The sequence below is a fragment of the Schistosoma mansoni genome, chromosome 1 (assembly GCF_000237925.1).
Source record: "Schistosoma mansoni strain Puerto Rico chromosome 1, complete genome".
Lineage (NCBI taxonomy): Eukaryota > Metazoa > Platyhelminthes > Trematoda > Strigeidida > Schistosomatidae > Schistosoma > Schistosoma mansoni.
In genome coordinates, this window is record NC_031495.1 from 46,593,158 (window position 1) to 46,611,265 (window position 18,108).

Here is an 18,108-nt window from a genome sequence, read left to right on the forward strand (position 1 = left end):
AGATTTTACAAATATATTATTCCTATTTAATAAATATTATTAATTGATAAGAATAATTATACAAGTTCATAATATAGTGAACAGAATACGTGTGGGTACAGTCAAATGTATTTAAGCACAAATTACAAACTATCTCACTAAAATCTGATAACCATACAGTAAATAGTTAATTTACAAAATAACAATCAATTGTCTCAATTTTGATTGTTCCTTCTGCAAATATCAGTCCATCTTTTCTGATCTCATTGTTCATGCGTTTTCCTACCGATTGCGCTTCGTTCTTATTCTTTCCTTATCGATCTTTTGCCAAAATACATTCCATGTCTGACCCTCACCATATACTACTTATGTAGATATAAGTAACCCACATTATAATGGTTGTAAAGTAGTTTTTCTAAATAATAATAATAGTTTTAAATTAATTAATTGTCTAGACATTTAACATTTACATCTGCATTATTTTATTTGCTTTCCATTAAAAGAAAAAAAATAATTTTTTAGATTTTTATTCCATAAATTTATTAAATTAAACATGAAATTATAAAGTTCTTGATGGAGTTTTGTTCTCTGAGCTGGATGGTTTTGTCGTGAAGCTTTCATCGTTCTTCTGAACGACATCATCAGCACAAACTTCGGGTAGGAGTGAAAGCTCCACGACCAAACCATCCAGTTCAGAAAACAAAACTCCATCAAAATTATCCATCTGAACTACAAATCTTCTCCACCATCTCAAAAATTATAAAGTTCCCATGGTTTTCGTAATTGTTTGAACTATCATTCCATTTAAATATAAATTCTAGTGCCATCTATCGAATATATAATTTCATAGGAAGGTTGTTTTTGGATACAGTAAACCAAATCGTTTAGTAATAATTTTAATGGTCTAAATACTAGTCGTATTAAAGCTAGCTTTATATTGTGAGAGCCTTTTTATACGGTTTTCAAGGTTTAAATTTTCGTTATAAATAATATTCAGTTTACAAATTATTGAGATACAGTTCTTAACAGAATTATCTCGTGGAGCAATTTAATTTACAAAGCATAAAAAAAGCGAAATATTGCTGTAATGATCTAACAATAAAGAGGAACTTAGATGAACACTTGTTGTGCTTTTAACTTAGTTTTTGCTTTCTTTATGTTTCCATAAATGAAAAAGGAAATTGGGTAGCTCTGTATCTGATTGATACTTTGACTCTTGTCTAACACTATTGAGCTTCCTAAGTTGTACGATTTTTGAAGATTGAATCAAAGAAGTCAGGATGTTTTCATAGTTGAAAGGTTTATATCACTCACTATTCTTCATTCTATATTCTTGATCGTTGACTCACTAATGAAATTCATCTACACACTTTTCAGTAGGAATTTGAGATAACGAGAGAGTACACCAAGTGCGGGTTAGTGTTTTTTTACGGAGTTGATTTTCTACGGGATGGGGTCGCTAACTCCATGCCCAACCCTCCTCCTTTATCTCGGCTTGGGATGAGATTTGTGCGGCGCATATGTATCTGCTGTCCCTTTGTACCAATATTTATGTGTTCAAATAATAATAATAATCTCGGCTTGGGACCGGCAGTAGCCCCCGGAAGAGCTACAGGGGGAGTTACACCAAATGCTAGGGTTTCGTTATTTCACAGGTAATCTTTGATGCTGCCCTATTTATAGTGGTCGAAAAAGAACTTCAATTTAGTTTGTAATAAAATCATCTGTAGATATCAATACAAAGGTTTGGTTCGATAATTTCAAACAAATTAAGCATTGAGTAGAAAGTCAATAGTAAAATAATGATATATTTGTTATGCTCCAATGTGTAGAAATTTGAACCTAACGTTTCATGTGTGAAATTTGTAATATAAAGGAGTAGATTATTTTGAGGTGTCTTCATCATACTGCTTAGATATCTAGATAAAGCACCTGTAGGTGGGGTTCTGATGTCACTAAGTACTTATACGATTTCATATAAAATATTTTGAGATTATCTATTAAAGTGGACGAAATTGTAAGTTGTGACGTTATATCTATATACCCCAGTATTCCAATTGATTGATAGATGTCCAGACTTTAGTAATGGTTTACTAGAGGATGATAATACTCCAGCAGATGTCCATTAAGCTTTATTTTAATCATAAAATCCCCCAAAATATGCTTAAATTCAACGGCCGTTACCTTCAAAGGGATTTTATATAAACGAACAAATGGAGTGACCATAGATCTCGTACGTCTCCGATTGTTGCCAATTCTTTTGTGTCATATTGAGTTGCTTGTTTTTTCAGTGCCATCAGACTATGTACCTTGCTTAGATATTTCGGTGACAAACTTATCACTAAAAATGCTTCCATTAGAAGTTCCTCTAAACTGATAAACACTCTCAGATCACAAAATCCACTTTTGAACAGGAAGATAAACATAGTGAACTATCATTCTTAGAATCTTTAGTTGAAAAGAGTTCTAATGGAAATTTAACCAAATACTAAAAACCGACACATTCAAATCAGTACATCTATCTCAACTTTGCTCATCCATTCGGTGCAAATAATCCCCTGGTTCTGAATCTATTCAGAAGAGCTACCAAAACTTAAGAAGAAGATGAGGTAAGGGAGAAAAATAAGAATAAACATCTCCAGATTTAAAAATTTTCACGAGCATATTTATAAAAAAGCATTAAAAAGGAACGCTCTATTTTTCAACACCAACTCAAGTGGAATATTTTGGATAAGTATCGTAGTTTTACCTTACTGCCACAGAACGACAGAAGAATTGCAACTCACCTTGAAAAGTATGCAGAATTAAAGTCTTCTATGAAACAAAAAACTCAAAATGCTTTAGTTCGAATTAGCAGAAGACTCCGTTTACATCCACACAAAATCAGTCAGTCAGTCAGTTAGCGACAACGTAGGACCAGGCACATATATGCATCGGTCCAAGTTGCCATACCTCGTTAGCACAACAAGATCAACAACAAATTCATAGAAGTAATTAATTTAGTGGTGGTAGTATATAAAGAAAGGTTGTATATAAGGATATAGTACAGGAAGGAAAAAAGTTATGAAGCAATTTTAATCTCAAGGTTTAAGGGAAGATAAAGAGTGTATACACCTACGCCATTGTGATCGATTCTGAGCCATGTCACCCAGAGTCTTCAACCATTTATTACGATAGTCACGCGGACCCCAACCAGGTAGTCTGCATCTGCCAACATGGCTCAGACTAGAAGTTAGTGACTTCAAACACTGATGCCATGTTTTGGTTTGGCCGCCCCTAACTCTCTTCCAACCATCCCCTACACTAGTCAGCATAGTGCGTCGTGGTAATCAGTGTTCAGGCATACGTAACACGTGGCCCAACCATCTCAGTCGATGAAGATTCATCGCCTCATCAACTGATTTACCATCATTCCCTAATACCCTGCGTCTAACCTCACTATTACTTACCCGGTGATCCCAGCAGATGCGAGTAATATTTCTAAGGCATCTGTGGTCAAATACTAGTAACCTACGAGTATCTTCTACTCTTAATGGCCATGTTTCACAGCCGTAAAGTAGAACAGAGCGAACTGCTGCGCAGTATACTCGTCCCTTAATTGATAGACGGATATCTCGTCTTCGCCATAGGTGACGTAAGTTGGCAAAAGCCAAACGAGCTTTTTGAATCCGTGCGTCTACGGATTAAGTCATATCGATTGTAATGCGTTTTATATTAAAGAATTTTATCGTGAAATTACGACTGATGGTGAGGAACACTTAAACTACACAAATAACCTAATTTAACTCTACTCATTTCACACACTCAGATCCCGACTCTAAATCTTCACATTACAAATTCTACATATTTTATACCCATTAGCATGCACGGAACTACATACAGTGATGTACCACACAGAATCACCTTGGCCAAAACCTCACATGACATTGACATAATCTGACCTATTCTGATTTTGATTGAACTAAATATTCTATCATGTTCCTTTATAGTATTTAAACTTGTATTAATTTATTTTGGTCATTTATTTATTTACTCTGAAGAACTGTTTTACAATAAGTCATGAATCGTCAGAGATTCAAATTTCCACTCATTGAAATATCACAAATACATCATGTTGAGTATCTTACGTAGACGATTGTTTACATATACCTGTACCGTTTTGATGATGGTTGTAGTTGTTATATCGTGGCGAAGACACAAGTACGGGTAACTTCCGGGACCTATTAGTGGACGATTATTCTATATATATTCGTATTATATAACTACTGAGTAATTAGATTGTGTGTATCTTTATCCATCTTATTATAAGGTTCATTTTGACCTATGAATTATTATTATACGATTTACTGTTCGTAAATTATATTTAGTTTATTGATTACTATCTTCCACGCTCACAGCCATATTTGACTTGGTGTTGTACAAATATTATTTTCTATTTTATGGTGTGATGCGGTCAGTCTGTCTGTCTGGTATATCAACCGAGTATGCTTGAAATAAATGATTCGCATAGTAGAAGCTGCAATTGGTGTTCTGGACTCAATTGGAAGGGTTAGGCGGATAAAGGACCAATAAGGATGCTAGACTGCTCATACCCGTCAAACGTCATTGTTTTGGCACATTGTTAAGATTGGAAAAGTTGTATTTCGATTGGTGAATAAATCTCTTGATAACTAAGCGGGCTTAAATTCACAACAAATTGGCGATGGGTATGGGGTCCGAAATTTAGATCCTGATTTTAAAAAGAATATGCGTAACTTTGAATTCTCCAACACTTTTCTCCCTCACGAAATAATGTTGGATCCTCATGTATCTAAGTTCAATGAATCTTGAAGAGTTAAGTGAGAAAAACTAATATAATATATATTCACTGGTCTGTGGGGCTAAAATGTGAAAAAATGAATTAGCATGTGACGTGTAGGAAAATGTATTCATTTATATATGTATAATTAGTGACCACTTATGATAATATTACATGCATCTGAGTAACGAAATGTGTATATATATCTAGTTTAGAAAGGAATCGTGTGTACTAAATACGCACGACAGTTCCTAAGTAGCGTTTCGGCTAATGAATCTGACTGCCGGATTTGGTTTTTCTCTCCGTTTAATTAGTAGACTTTGAAGGCCGTTGGAGTTATGGTATAGGCTGTGAATTAGGAAAGCTGTTATCATTGTTGATAAAGGCAGATTCAACTCCGTTGATGCTAACGGTATCAGTCTTATCGTGCTTGTTGACAGCAATGACTTCATCGTTTGTGTTTATGATTCTGTATTGACCGCCGTAATCCGGTTGCAAAGGTAGATATACATTATCTGTTGATAAATACGTCAGTGGTGCTTATTCATTGTCGGAAGTATGCAATTGTTAAAGCTTGAAAATATGTTCATTAGCCTCCACGCCTAGAGTAAGGCTCATACACATATATCTGATAATTGAATTAGTTTCATTAAATTTAATTGATTGGTTATATTATTTTTTTTTTCAGAAGTATAATCCAAAGTCATTTAGTGAGTTACCTTAAATATTTCACTTTAGAGTGAAGATAGCTGATTGTTCAACCGGTGACTTTTTGTACGAATCACCGTACTTTATGTAAAAAACGTCTTGGAGATTGCAATTAGATTAGGAATACACTCATGTAGTCTACAAAATCTCTTCAGTCGAGGCAAAAGGTCACTATGACAAGAAACGTCAAGTATTACCTACAAAATAATCTATGGCTACAGCAAAAATAAAACTCTACACTGGATAAACTTATTCCCCTCTGTTTTCCTTTAAGTGGAGGTCATTTATTTGTTCAAAGTTATGACATATTTTCGCTTATATTTTTGCATATGGACAACTATTTATACGAATTTGACTGAGAAAATGTCAAAATATTTAACAGAGTTAGTACAATGAAAATCAGAGATTTTAGAAGCCTGGGATTTATATCACTAAGTAACTTATGGACATATCGAAATGGACACAGACTAACAATCAATGGAGAAACTGGTAAATAATTATGTAAGGTCAAGGAAGAAGGGAATCAAAATGAATATGCGGATAGCGACAGCATAATAATTGACGACAATCGGTCAAGTACAATGTTGGCAAATTAGCTATTAGTCACTCGTGGATGAACCCTAATAGCTCATCCTGTTTGGACGTATAAACTGACGAGGTCCAAGGAGATGATGAATGCTCTAGTATCAAACGACCTTGCTTAGCAAACTCAACAATTTAGAATGGATTTTTCTAAGCTACAAATCATTCTTACTATTTAGTAACTAGCTGCCACTGTTCTCAACCTTTGTAATAATAATGGAATTTACGAGAGAATATGTATTAACACTGTTCTGCTCATAAAAAGAAATAGTTATTCTGTAAAATAATCGCTAATTATCAAATTGTAGGTTAGTATCCGATGGTTTTTTACTACATTTTTAAGCGGAGAGAAAAAATAAATTTGTAGGGTTGGTTAATTTTATCGACCTTCAGTTACAACGTAACATCTGGAATAAAAACAGATTAAGACATTACAATAGTTTTTGGAACTATTACAATTAACTGGGCTTCAAAGTCTAGAAGTTTTGATCTAAATAATCAGAAGTGAAAAAAAAGTAAACAACGACTTCAGTATCTGTATTGCTAAGCTTCAATTTAGTACCTTTTTATTTGTTATATTTACTCTTAATCTTATTAAAATTGATGGATGTATCTCTATAGCCGATAACCTTTGTCTATTCTATTTTGGCATGTTGTTACGTATACAGGGAAATCATTGCCCTATTTTATCTTTTTAACACTAATTTAATCAGTAGTTGCTATGAGTAACATTGAGGAAATATTTCCATGTTGGTGTTTTCGAAAATAATAACGTTGGCTTCATATTTCCTAGCATCTAACAGACGTTTTTCTAATATAGGACTAGATATGGATCCTACTGGTGGAGCTTTTGGTTCATCGTTACCAATTGATTTAGCTTTAGATCCTCAGAGGGAGGTGATCGTTGCTTTTAAAATGAACAATAAGCCATTAACTCGCGATCATGGTTTCCCATTGAGAATTATCATCCCTGGTTCTATTGGAGCTCGTCAAGTTAAGTGGCTAGGTCAAGTAAGTACATTTTTAAGTAAACGGAAAAATGCTTGTATTCTCTCTTATTCCTGTCCCATTTATTCAAAAGCTGTTACTGCCACACATACATTTAAGCGAGAAGTTAATTAAATTCCTGATCATTTTACATCAAGGGTAGTCCATGAAAGATAAGAATAGTGAATAAATATCGATCATTATCATGGACTAATAATCTATTTGACCTAAGTAGTGTGTGCACTTACCTTTTGCAAACTACTCACTGTCTTACATAATTTAAACTACCTGGATTCGTAAACAAATTGTTTACACTCGAAATAAGTTACTGCAACTAGTTTAACTGTCTTTGCCAATGTTGTAATCCAATCCTCAATTGAGTACTTAACTCAAGAGATGACCCTGGTTGTGTAAACCTAAATTTTTAAGTATTTGTTCTTTTGTAGCTACTGTTAATTAACCATTTTACGAAGGTTTACACTTTTCTTAGCAATTATTACGAGATAGTTTATTTTTACAGGGTAATATAGTTTGAAAAATCAATGAAAACGAAAGAACTGTAAATAGCTGATTTTTCTTATTGCTGGACTTCTCAGCTGTGTCCGATGATGACCTTAAGTACCATTGAACACTTACTTATAGCAATCATTATATCATTCAAACTGAGTAGGCTACATTATGATCTTCCATTCATTCATGATTAGTATGGTACATATCCAGTGTCACCAGTGGGTAACTGCACTTTCTAATTGATCAATTCCATCTTAAAAATAGCGTCTAATGAATAAACGACTATTATTTAGTTAAATAGGTTGTGGAGATTCGTTACATTTAAAGACAATTTTCTATTAATTCTAATACTAGTTGGGAAATTGCCATGAGAACTGGAGATTGAATGTATCATTGTGTATAAAGTAATGGGTGGGCACTGTTGGTGAGGGGATCATACACTACTTTTATAAAACTATCCATTGTTTCCTGGTTTTCTAACTAATATGTGTTGTATTATCACTTTTAAAACATAGATATTAGATTGAAGGAATTAATTGCACCAAAATGTTTATTTTTTTCTACTGGGCTTGAATTTTGTACGACACTTATTTCGATACTAAGTCACGTAGCGTCAGAAATTCAGTTTTTTTCCTCGTCTGTATACTGAAAATATACCATTTTTATTTATTATTATTACTTTTTTACACAACTTAATTTTTTATGTACGTTGAGATCTCTGTTTGCCTGTTTCTAACACTTTTACTGCCACGAATTTATCAATCTTTTTAAATAGTATAGGTACTGTCATATTTCCATATTCTATATCCTTATTATTGTTGTCCAACAACTCATTGTTCTTGGTCTAATAACTTTTAAAAGATCATAAGTTCTCACTATGTCAATTAGATGTAGAAGCTGATATGTGTCTTTCTAATTCATGTTTTCTTGTATAGTTCTGATGACGTCGCAATGAAAAAATATCTCTTGAGCTGTATAATCGTTTTTATTGTTCACGTTTTTACATATGATAGTTTATAATACGTTAGAGGAGTGTTACATCATCAAACAAACTTATTAAGGACAGTCAAACGTATCCATGTTTTGAATGTAAAACTCGATAGTAATGAAGTGTTGTTTCACTAGTTAATAAAGAAATCAGAAATTATTAACAGATTTCAAGTATTTACTATAATAGCCTATGGATAGAAGAGCGTCACTTTAAAGTAATTAAAATTATCGAAAGTTTTCAATTGCTGAATAAAATCAGTGTCGCGACCAAAAATTATTTAGGAACTAAGTGATATAATCGTTACAAAGACAATAAGAAATAATTCATTGCAAAGGAAAACTGCGGAGCGAGAGATAAAGAATAAAGTAATGATTAGCAATTACGATTTGTAAAGTTAGGAGGAGTGCTAAGATAACAGAAGAATAAGGGATTGCACATGAATCCTTTATACACAAAGGTTAGGTTTGAAATAGTGAATTGTTGTAACTTCAGTTGTGCATAAATTCCTCATCTAAACCTTCTTCGAGCCAGTTATTTCGACTTGAAATCTTAGTAGCTCGTTATTGTGTTAGTGCTATTGAAGGGTAGACAGTAATTCTAAAATTCACTCTTATCGATCAAGTTGTTTTTTATCTGGGATATATAGCCTACATAAGCGTCATCATTTCATATTTGTCGTTACGATTGATAGATTATATATATTAATATTTGTTTAAATGACGTCGTCCTTATTGGATTATGTCTATTTAAATTCTGGTGGTTTTATAGCTATTGAATGGGTTGAAGTTATAGCAATACAATAATTGAGATTATCATTAGCAATTCTTTAATTGTAAGGATTTTTTAATATTTTGACTAGATTTTCTATTCCTAGACTACCTAATGTATGAGTAACGCTAAACATTTTTCTCGTACTGGTGGTCTCAAGTTTTGGTTGTGTTTTTGGATTTTCAATATGAAGTATAATCGCGAACTGGATTTGTATTTCATGTTTATCGTTTTAATTGATATTTGTTTGTTAGTATCTTCCCATTGACTTTTAGGACTTCAATTGATAATCAGTCTCTCTTGACATTTACGTACCCTGTGTGGATCACCTTGGTATAGCCAGTTAGTCACAGGGATTTTAAGGAGATATGGATAGTGGCTAATATCGGAATCCAGAAAACGCATTTCGTCCCTTTTGGGATTCTTGAGCTGCATATATCTTCATCCTAGATTTGATGTCCATTCAGGATCTCGTACTCAGTACCTTTCGCTAAAAAACAACGTCGCTTTGCCCACTTTTCTACTGAGTCCATATATAAACTGGCTTGCGTAGTGAGGTGAATTTTAATTCATATATATATATATATATATATATATATATATATATATATATAGGTAGTTTGAATCTTCCCATTGTACAAGCTAATTTATATCCAAACTAAGTTCGAAAGTGGATAACTCAATGTTTGTAATGAAAGGTACTGGATACGAGTTCCTGAATGGACATTAACTAGCTTAAGAGTCTCAAATAGAACAAAACACGTATTCTGGATTCCACTGATAGCCACTATTCATCTCTGCTTAATATTTTATTGACTTTTGCTGCTACCTTGACGTGATGGTCGGGCTTGCCTATTGTGATGAGCCAATCGAGCTGTGCTGGCTGGAACAATCGTTCCTCAAAGTCCTACCATGCCAGGAAGGTCGGTTGAAGAGCGGTAAGACTAAAAGCAGCAAACTCAAGGTCCGAAGGCGAAGTCGTACTGCTGACTGTACAGAGGTGTGACGGCAGTAAGGTGTTTCCTTCAGACAATAAGCATAACAGCGATGATGCCTTCCCACAAGGAGGGTTTGGGTTAGAAAAGGTCGACCCTACAAATGCACACCTTGTCTTATTCAACGACTATCCGTCTCCATCGGTAAGGTATCAACAAGTACGGAGCTAATACAAGAATTAATCACAAAAAGGTTGTGTGTGACCGACCTCAAGCAGTTGTTTCTTGGGCACTGCGGTCACGTTTTCGGGTCACTAAGACTACTTCTAATCCAATTTCCTTTCCAGGTAGCTCCAGAAGAACCCTTCCACGGTGTGGCAACTGGGAAGTGATAACTGCCCTCATACCTCTAACAGCACTCAAGACCACTGTATTCATAATCAATCTCCTTCTTCACTTCCTACTATTCCTTCTACCTCGACTTTCAACATTAAACTTCCTCTTTCGGTTTCCTCCTTAAGTGTCACCATGGTCAACGATTCTAGTGCGCGAAACACTGTCCCAGTTCTACTAAAACCTCGCTCCAAACTACACATTGGAGCCTTCAACGTACGTACCCTAAGTCAAATCGGTCAACAGGCCTCCTTAGCTAAAACCCTAGAATCTTGTACGGTTGGTGCATGCTGTGTCCCCGAAACACATACAGGATCCCAGTGTGGTCATTCACTTGACCTCACTTCGCCGAAATGGACAGCCGACGAGATACACCTTCCGTGTATCTGGCAACCCGTTGGCTAGTTCTCGTGGACTTGCAGGTGTAGGCATAGCACTAAGTACAAGGGCAGAGCAAGCACTATTAGAATGGATCCCCGTTGACAGTCGCTTGTATGCTGTCCGGCTAAATGGCTCCATAAGAACTCGGAAGGATAGGGACACACGTCGTTGCCGTTTCGTCGTTTCTACTTTCGCTCCCACTGACTGCAGCCCGGATGAAGTGAAAGATTACTTTTACATAAAGCTCTCTGAACTTCTTCAAAAAGCTAAACGCTCAGACATTGTACTCGTATCAGGTGACTTTAATGCCCAGGTAGGCAGCTTAAATCAAACAGAGAGACATTTAGGTGGGTGTTTTAGTATTCCGGCTCAACGAACAGATAATAGTGATCGTCTGTTGCAACTATGCTCAGACAATCGTTTATTTTTAGCAAGCACTAATTTTAAGCATAAGGAGAGACATCGTCTAACATGGCGACCACCTGCACCAAACCAACGATGGACTCAAATAGACCATCTTGCCATCAGTCATCGTTGGAGAAGCTCTATAGAAGATTGTCGCTCGTGCTAAAATACATGTTTAGACTCTGATCACGCTTTAGTACGAGCACGCATTTGTTTGCGCCGCACTGGACGCAGAAAAACTACAATAAGAAGACCCACTAGGATTGAACTGGAGGACGAGAAAGCCAAAAGTAAGTTCTAGGAACAACTGAGTTCACATCTAGGCAGTTTTGTAAACGAGACTGACCCAGGTGTTGCTTGGAAAGATATACGAACAGCTGTGGAAACAGCAGTAACATCTATTAATAATTTAAACCAAAGGGTTCCAAAAAACCAATGGATTTCTTCTAAGTCTATTTCACTGATGGATTCTCGCAAAGTCACCCCATCAGGCTCTGAACACGATGAAGAGCAAAAGCAAATCAGTTCTAGGTTAACCAAAAGTTTACGGAACGGTCGTCAGCAGTGGTGGGCAACGAAAGCAAAAGAGATGAAAAAGGCAGCGGCAACTCTCCAGACTAATAAAAGAAACCGGAATTAATAAGTTAAGTGTAAGTGAAACGATCTCGGAAAAAGACGGAACCCTTATCTGCTCTCAGCCCAGACGTTTAGAACGATGGGCGGAACACTTTAAGGAGCAGTTCAACTGACCTTCAGCTACTCTAAAGTTACACAACATTCCGAGACAGTCTAAATGGAACTCTGAAGTAGGTCCCCTGACTGTGATTGAAGTTCGAAATGCTATAGCTAATCTAAAACGAAGAAGAGCATCTGGATAGGCTCCAGAGGTCTCTATATATGGTGGTCGAAATTACAGCGATTAGGTTAACTATTATTTTAGCTAAAATCTGGGAGTTGGACGTAATCCCATCCGACTGGTCTCAATCACCGACTGTCCCAATATATAAGAAGGGGTCAAAACCATCCTGTGGTAACCATAGAGGGATCAGTTTGTCTAATATAGCATCTATAATACTAGCCTCAATAGTTATCGGGCGCCTGACAAAAACTTTTGAACTGTAAACACGAGAAAATCAAACTAGCTTCGCACCAGATCGTGGCAACATCGACCACATATTCACTATTCGTCAGGTTTTAGAGCACAGACATTCTTATCGGCGTCCTACAATGATAGTTTTTCTTGACTTAAAAGCAGCATTTGACTCTGTAGACCGAGAGGTTCTACGGCAGTGTATCTCAAAATTACATAAACATTGTGAAGGCTCTTTACTGGAAAACTACCAGTCTGGTGAGAGCCTGTGGGGAACAATCATCTGATTTCGCAACCTCAAGTGATGTCTGGCAAGGCTGTCCACTATTTCCATTTCATAATCGATCTACTGCTGGAAATAACACTCTCGTTGACTGAATTTTCAGGAATTAATCTCCTACCAGGAGGTCCACTTATGGACTTAGAATACACAGGTGACATAGTTCTGTTGGGTGAATAAATATTAGAAATATTGCCAGCATCTTCTGGGATCACCAGGTAAGTAATAGTGAGGTCAGACACAGGGTATTAGAGAATGATGGTAAATCAGTTGATGAGGTCATGAATCTTCATCTACTGAGATGGTATGCCTGAACACCGTGTTATCTACGATGAATTTATGCCTGGACACCGATTACCACGACGCACTATGCTGACTAGTATTGGGGATGGTTGGAAGAAAGTTAGAGGCGGCCAAACCAAAACGTGGCATCAGTGCTTGAAGTCACTAACTTCTAGTCTGAGCCATGTTGGCAGATGCAGACTACCTGGTTGGGGTCCGCGTGACTATCGTGACCAATAGTTGTGTGACATGGCTCTGAATCGATCGCAATAGCGTAGGTGTATACACTCTTTACCTTCCTTTAAACTATGAGATTAAAACTGCTTCATATCTGTCTTTCTTCCTGTACTATATGCTTATATACAATCTTTCTTTTATATATTACCATCATTAACTACTATCAATCCCGTGTTCATCTTGTTGTGCTGATGAGGTATGGCAACTTGGATCGATGCATGTATGTGCCCGGTCCTAAGTTGTAGCTGACTGACTCTGCTTAGTATTTATATTTACAGGTTGTTTGAATACCGAACTCTGCTTACATTGTTTGTATTGCCAGGGTAGTTTATCAATACTGACTTCTATGTAGTGAGCAGACTACTCCGTACCAGTTTCTAAGGATCTTATCATATTATATTTTACCCTGAGAGATTATTGTGTACAACATATTTACTCTTCAGATTACATTATCGACAGACGAAAGTGAAAGCTTTTGGCAGAAAGGGGATTATAAATACGTTCTACCGATGAGTGGTGGTAAAGTCCCAGATCTGAAGGGCTTACCGGCTATTTTGGATTATCCTGTTCAGTCAGTTATTTGTAAACCTTCTGATGGCCAAACCCTAAAAAACACTGGGAGTGTAAGTTTATCAGGGTAGGTGTTCAATGGTCTTTTCGAAAATTACCTCATATTTTTTTAATTGATTTATTTTGTAAATCAAATTACTGTTATTAGGTTTAGTAAATCAATCATTTGTTGAATAACTAATCAATCTGAAATCATAATTGACCATCACACTTATACGATCTTGAATCTGAAACCTACGAAAGTGGAATTTTCACCTTATGAGAAATACATAAATGAAATGATTCGTCGCATTTTATGATGACGCTTACCGTGGTACGTATTAGTAATATAAACTAAAGTGGTGATTGTTATAGTTGGTCCTTTTGCTTCTTGATATTATCAGTTTTAATTTTCTAAGATACTTATTGTGCAGTTGTAATTTTGTCTATAAAATGAGCCATAAGAAGTGAGGATATTTTGGTGACATGAATCATTTAGCATTCAAAGAAGATAAAATGGTTCGGTAGAAATATTTGTGAGCTATGTAATAACGTCAAGTTTTGGAGATAACAGTGGAACCGCCGTTTTTCTCTACATTACCCTCAGCAAAATACAGGCTTGTAAACTAACTAATTTACGTCGTTATTTAATACTATGGTTTCTCATATTTATTGCACTGTATAACCGCGAGTATGAGAAAATTATATTGAAGGTAACCTCATTCTAACGATTCATATATAATTTCATATAATGTTTTTTACTTATACATGTTAAATGACTTTACATATTAGCTATGCATTCAGCGGAGGTGGGCGTGGGATCATTTCCGTTCGCGTTTCTTCGGATGGTGGCAGGTCTTGGTATGAAGCGAAATTGTCACCAGCCAGTCCTCCTGCAGGACAAGGTTATGTAACAGACATGGACAATCATTATTCTCTTAAAAACCGGAGCGTAAAACAATGGGCGTGGACACTATGGACTGTAGAGATTCCTATTCCAAGCAAGTGTTTGATATACTGTAATAATGCTTATGGATGTTTTTGTTTGTCTTACCTTCATAGTTTGGAGGTCTGTGACTGTGGTTTGAACAGTTTTAGGTAAGATGTTGTGTACATAACTAGCGACAACCACTGTAGTATTCGTGTATATTAGAAGTCAGGTTTAAACACCTACTATCAAGACATTTCCTCATAAGCCCAAAATCACTTTAGCCACTCGAACTTGTATAACCGCCTATCATCATATTCCCTACAATTTCTGGTGCGGATGTCAGCGTAATGCACAGAATGTCCAAATATACTGGGTTACATTAGGCTGCGTTTAGGTTTGCAATGTGTCGTACTTTTTAATGTACAAGGATTTCAGTAGTTCCTAACATCTTTATGTCAGAGATATATTTCATGGACTCTGATATTAAGTGACCGAAGATATTTTTCGTAGTTCTTCCCTAGGTTTTGACCACGTTTACTGTTTGATAATCCGAAATTGATGGGGATGGTAAGTAAACTTTCACTGTGGTTGGGGCAATTCAACTAAATTCAAAGATTCACGTTCCATTATTCTGAAATCCGTTACTCATACTCCTGCACTAGAGTTTTCACGTTTGGGACTAAAACCAGAAGCTTCTGGCGTTTAACGGTCTAGCTATATACTATCACGATGCCAGAACCAGTACAATGTTGTGATGCTTTATGATTTTAGAACCCAGCAATTCAAAAATAATTTGTTTCATGCATGCTGTTCGTATTAGTTGATTAAAAATTATCCGTTATTTTAATCACTAGTGACTCAATCTAAAGTATATTGGTTTTTACTAACATTTTTTGCAGAAGATATTCGTGAAGTAGAGTTTGTGTGTTCGGCTGTTGATAGCTCTTACAACACTCAACCGGAATCCTGTTCAGCTACTTTAAACATTCGCGGCTTACTGTCAAACTGCTGGCACAGAATAAACATTAAATTCGACTCTTCAGGCTGAAAATTTAATCTTGATTCATAGTTACTTTTTTGCAAGGAAAATTTTTATTTTTAGATAATGCCTTTGGATTAAAATATATTTTTATTGATTTTCGGAATGATTTTTTAACTAGAGTTGTCGGGAAACAGCTTAAGTATTAAGTAACGTTGGGTTTGATTTTTGTTCTAGGCAAAGTGTAGTTCGTCAGTCATACGCGGCGTAGAATATTGGGTGTATGTTTATAAGTCAACGTTGCCACACTGTATAAATACAGCGGAATCGTAACAGTCTCCAGGTCAAGAAATAGTAATGGCATGAGTAGCAGTAGAAAATATAAGGGATACATTGTTCGTGGCTGTTGCGTGAAAAAGTGTTTAGTCTGTAGGAGTTAGGCTCCCACCAAGCGTTCTCACGTTCAATTTTTATGACGAAGTATCAAATGGCTAGTGCGAATCCTAGTTATTGTATGTTTAACTTGAGGGGTCGTGTGGTGAGGAGCCTATAAAACTTCTAAATCCCCCAGTGTCCCCGCTCACGAATAGCTGCCTTAAGACTATGTGTTCTAGATATATCCAAAAAATGATGAGCTCGGGCACGTTAAAATTAGCGTGGCTTCAGCCTGTGTATTAAGTCTAAGTAAAACCTATCCAAGATATCATACAACGACGAAAACGCGATAGGTATTAAGATTACAGGTAAAGGCGTAGTAAAAATATCTTCAATAAAACAGAAGGAAGATACACATGATTATCATTTGAAAGCGTTGAGGTTGTTAGATCCATTTTGAAGGTGAAAGTCCCTCCATGCATACATTTGCGGTTTCTTCCTTGTGGTTTGTTTATTTGTATATATTGTTAACCTTTTTGATGCTAATTAAGACTGTAACGTTTAATTTTCTTGGTTTTTCTATCGTTTTTATTGAGTCTCTATGTTCCTTACTGAACTGTATTTAGTTTGTTTTAATTGTTATTATTCTGGCGGCTGCCATATTGACTGCTCGCTCTTTGATTGTGCGGTTTGATTTTGACTGGGATCGTGCATTTTTGGTTGTAAATTGGAGCACTTTCCCAGAAATTGAAACACTTTGTGTTATAAAACAGCCGCTCAAACGGAATCTTACTTGATCTATCCAGAATGGATAGAATAACACTCACCTTTGGGTGTTTTCGGTAATTTTCATATATTTCTTACCACTTTGCTATTCATTATAATTTAGATTGAATATTTTGGTATCAATTGTTGGTTGAATAACTGGGTGGTAATATTTGTTTAGGTAAATTTGTACATTTGTATGTATGATGCATTTTAGTATCGTGTTATTACCCAAAACACTTTGTTCTGATTTCGAGACTGGGTCGCTAGTCTACAAACATATTCCCTAGTTATTATTATTATTATTATTATTATTATTATTCACAAACATCTTATGGGTACATAAGTGCTGTGAAGAAACCATTTCGGGTTTGCCATGTTTGCCATGTTTGAGAAAGGAAGGAAAAATAAAATATTAATAATAGAATAGTAATAATAATTCAGGTTCTGCGTAATTGGTAAGAATTTTGAATTGATTTTGAAGGAGGAAAGGAAGAAACTAAGGAAATAGAAATAAAGGAGACGCGGAATACGTAAATATCTTAACGTAGAACAAGAATAAACAACTATGTATGTATCGCAAAACGAGTAATAAAAATAAATTCAGCCACATCCGGACCTATTGGGATTTAGGTTTGGATCTTACAGAGGTTACACTTGGCACAAAATTTGGATATAATGTGCAAAGCATAGTAGCTGGAGTTTTATTTGCGCGAAGGGTATTACACTTAGTTTCCAAGCGCGTGGGGTGTACAGTTGCATTAGTACGTGCAAAAACTCCACTTCAACTCTTTCATCACTCCCCTACATCCATCTTTTGAATACATTCCCTAACAAGTCGTAATGCAGTGAGAGCTGACTTTTGATACACTATATCTCAACTATTTTACGAACTGTCACTCCTACTTCCTGGAGAATTCGTGGATCCTTTAACTTCTTTAGTGAGTATGGATCTAAACCCCTACAAGTGCGGACTTAAAAACTGAATGCATTCAGCTAAACCTCAATCAACTGATGTTTTCATTCAACCTGCCTTATCATATAGTACACACGTCTTTGTACATCACAACTCATTACGACGATCTCCGGAAATGGCACACGAAGGTTATATCATTGATAAGAACGGGACTAACGTTATCATCAGCATCTATCGTCTGAAAGCCGCGTATTTAGAAGTAAAATC

At 35.8% G+C, this 18,108-nt stretch overlaps 1 protein-coding gene across 1 annotated transcript in view; it reads left to right on the top strand.

Moving 5' to 3' along the window:
- The window catches only part of Smp_048310 (putative sulfite reductase), a 22,989-nt gene extending 7,037 nt beyond the window's left edge, over window positions 1-15,952 (top strand). The window contains exons 7-10 of the mRNA XM_018794615.1: window positions 6,888-7,078; window positions 13,770-13,963; window positions 14,668-14,936; window positions 15,706-15,952. Coding sequence (XP_018649009.1) covers window positions 6,888-7,078; window positions 13,770-13,963; window positions 14,668-14,936; window positions 15,706-15,854 — 803 coding nt within the window. The 3' untranslated portion in view covers window positions 15,855-15,952. The remainder of the gene's footprint in view (window positions 1-6,887; window positions 7,079-13,769; window positions 13,964-14,667; window positions 14,937-15,705) is intronic.
- The last annotated feature ends 2,156 nt before the right edge of the window (window positions 15,953-18,108 follow it).